At 33.4% G+C, this 1,674-nt stretch overlaps 1 protein-coding gene across 1 annotated transcript in view; it reads right to left on the bottom strand.

Annotated features, from left to right (window-relative positions):
- AHR (aryl hydrocarbon receptor) overlaps nt 1–1,674 on the bottom strand; it is a 57,172-nt gene that overhangs the window by 18,950 nt on the left and 36,548 nt on the right. The window contains exon 4 of the mRNA XM_045288654.1: nt 1,514–1,617. Coding sequence (XP_045144589.1) covers nt 1,514–1,617 — 104 coding nt within the window. The remainder of the gene's footprint in view (nt 1–1,513; nt 1,618–1,674) is intronic.

The following is a 1,674-nucleotide window of genomic DNA, read 5'->3' as shown; positions in this document are numbered from 1 at the left end:
AAGTTCAATTTGATACTTGGTCTATTATTTGGTACAGCTAACCTCTTTACTTTTTAAAGTAAATGGAAATATTGCATGGTTTAGTGTAAGAACCAAACAATTCTGTCCCTTATTCATGGTGTAGCTTTAGTTATTTATTCCTTCAAGAGTTCATGTTATCATTTTATCAGATGAATATAATAACTACAGCTCATCTTATTCAGTGCTGGTATAGAGCAGGCACTTGAGTAATGTAAGATGTTGTTGTTACAAAGATTAACATGAATGTGCTCTGAGAACTGTTAATGGCTTATATGCCCGCTAGTGATTTATTAAATATATTATTAACAACTTCACTGCAAGTGAGACATAGGCTAAGCAGTGGGATTCAAGAGTCAACAAGACATTGGCCTGCTGTTGATGCTGCTCACACATGCCCTTGTCTTTAGATTAGGCAATGAAATCCAGTGACTGCCTCTCCTTTGCACTCCAGTTCTTTCACCTTGAAGATCCTTGCTTTACATCATACTTTTCAGGACTGGATTAGAAAGAAAACAGCACCTACTATTAAACTGTTATTATGTATTAATGTGGCTGAATTCTCCCAACAATCCGTTAAAATAGGTAACATATTTCAGCTTTGTACTAGAGGAGCTTGAGGTAAAGGAATTCTGAAAGTTAGGAAGCTAAGAAAATGTGCTCAGAGGTGCAATCTGTCTGACTCCAAAGCTCATCCACTTAATTATCATGATATATTGTCTTCATATGTGATTGATCACTAATTGTTGCATACTGTAATTTATCATTTTAACTGGTGATTTTAAAATGGAGTTGTAGATAGTAATAAACACAGTATCAAATAGCATCAAAGCATGTTATAAAATGAAAACTAAATAAAATGTTATAAAATAATAAAAATAAATAATAAAAATCATTATTTGTGAATCCATTATTTCTCATAAAAGTTTAAAATTAAGACCAATCTACCTGACAAGATATGTAAAATTTCAAAAATAATTTGTTTGTTTCTGCAGGCATTTACGGAACATATACGAGTTTCTACATTTACAAGCCAGTGACACTGAGTATATTTTGGAGTTGACTTACCATCCCCACCCTCCTTTTCCAGGCTACCTTTAATCATTAATACAAATTAAGTGCACACGCAGTAGCCTTTCATCTTTCTAAATTTCTCATCAATTTTTATAGATAGTTTTAACAAGAGTTTAATGTTCTTTAAAGCAGATGCTTTTTATAACTTAAGGTAAACTAGTTTGTTTTGAGAAGATTTCAGGGGATATTTTTGTTTAAGGCTTAAAGATTATATCAGGACATTATTGCATGTGACTCTGGTTGAAATCAAAAGAAAAGCTTCTTAAGTATAAGCTACGTGGCATACTGCATTTCTGGAAACATCTTTATTTACCACACTGCATTGGTGGTAGCTGTATATCATGAAATACGAGACAAGGTAAGTAGGAATGTGAAAAAAAGTCTATTTTTCATAACAGAAATAATATTCACTTAAACTTACCTGTAATAAGAACTCTCCTTCCTGCAAGCTCAGGTCTTCTCTGAATTTTCTTCTAGAGGTATTCTGTCCTCCATTTTTGTCACCTTGGGGGGATTTTATTGCAACTGTGCACAAAATGAAGACACAATGGTGTAACTTTCAGTTCCTCTCCCCACCCCACC

This window comes from Echinops telfairi, unplaced genomic scaffold (assembly GCF_000313985.2).
Source record: "Echinops telfairi isolate 266 unplaced genomic scaffold, ASM31398v2 ScPeMD7_23;HRSCAF=83, whole genome shotgun sequence".
NCBI lineage: Eukaryota > Metazoa > Chordata > Mammalia > Afrosoricida > Tenrecidae > Echinops > Echinops telfairi.
This window is presented reverse-complemented; position numbering and strand designations above follow the sequence as displayed.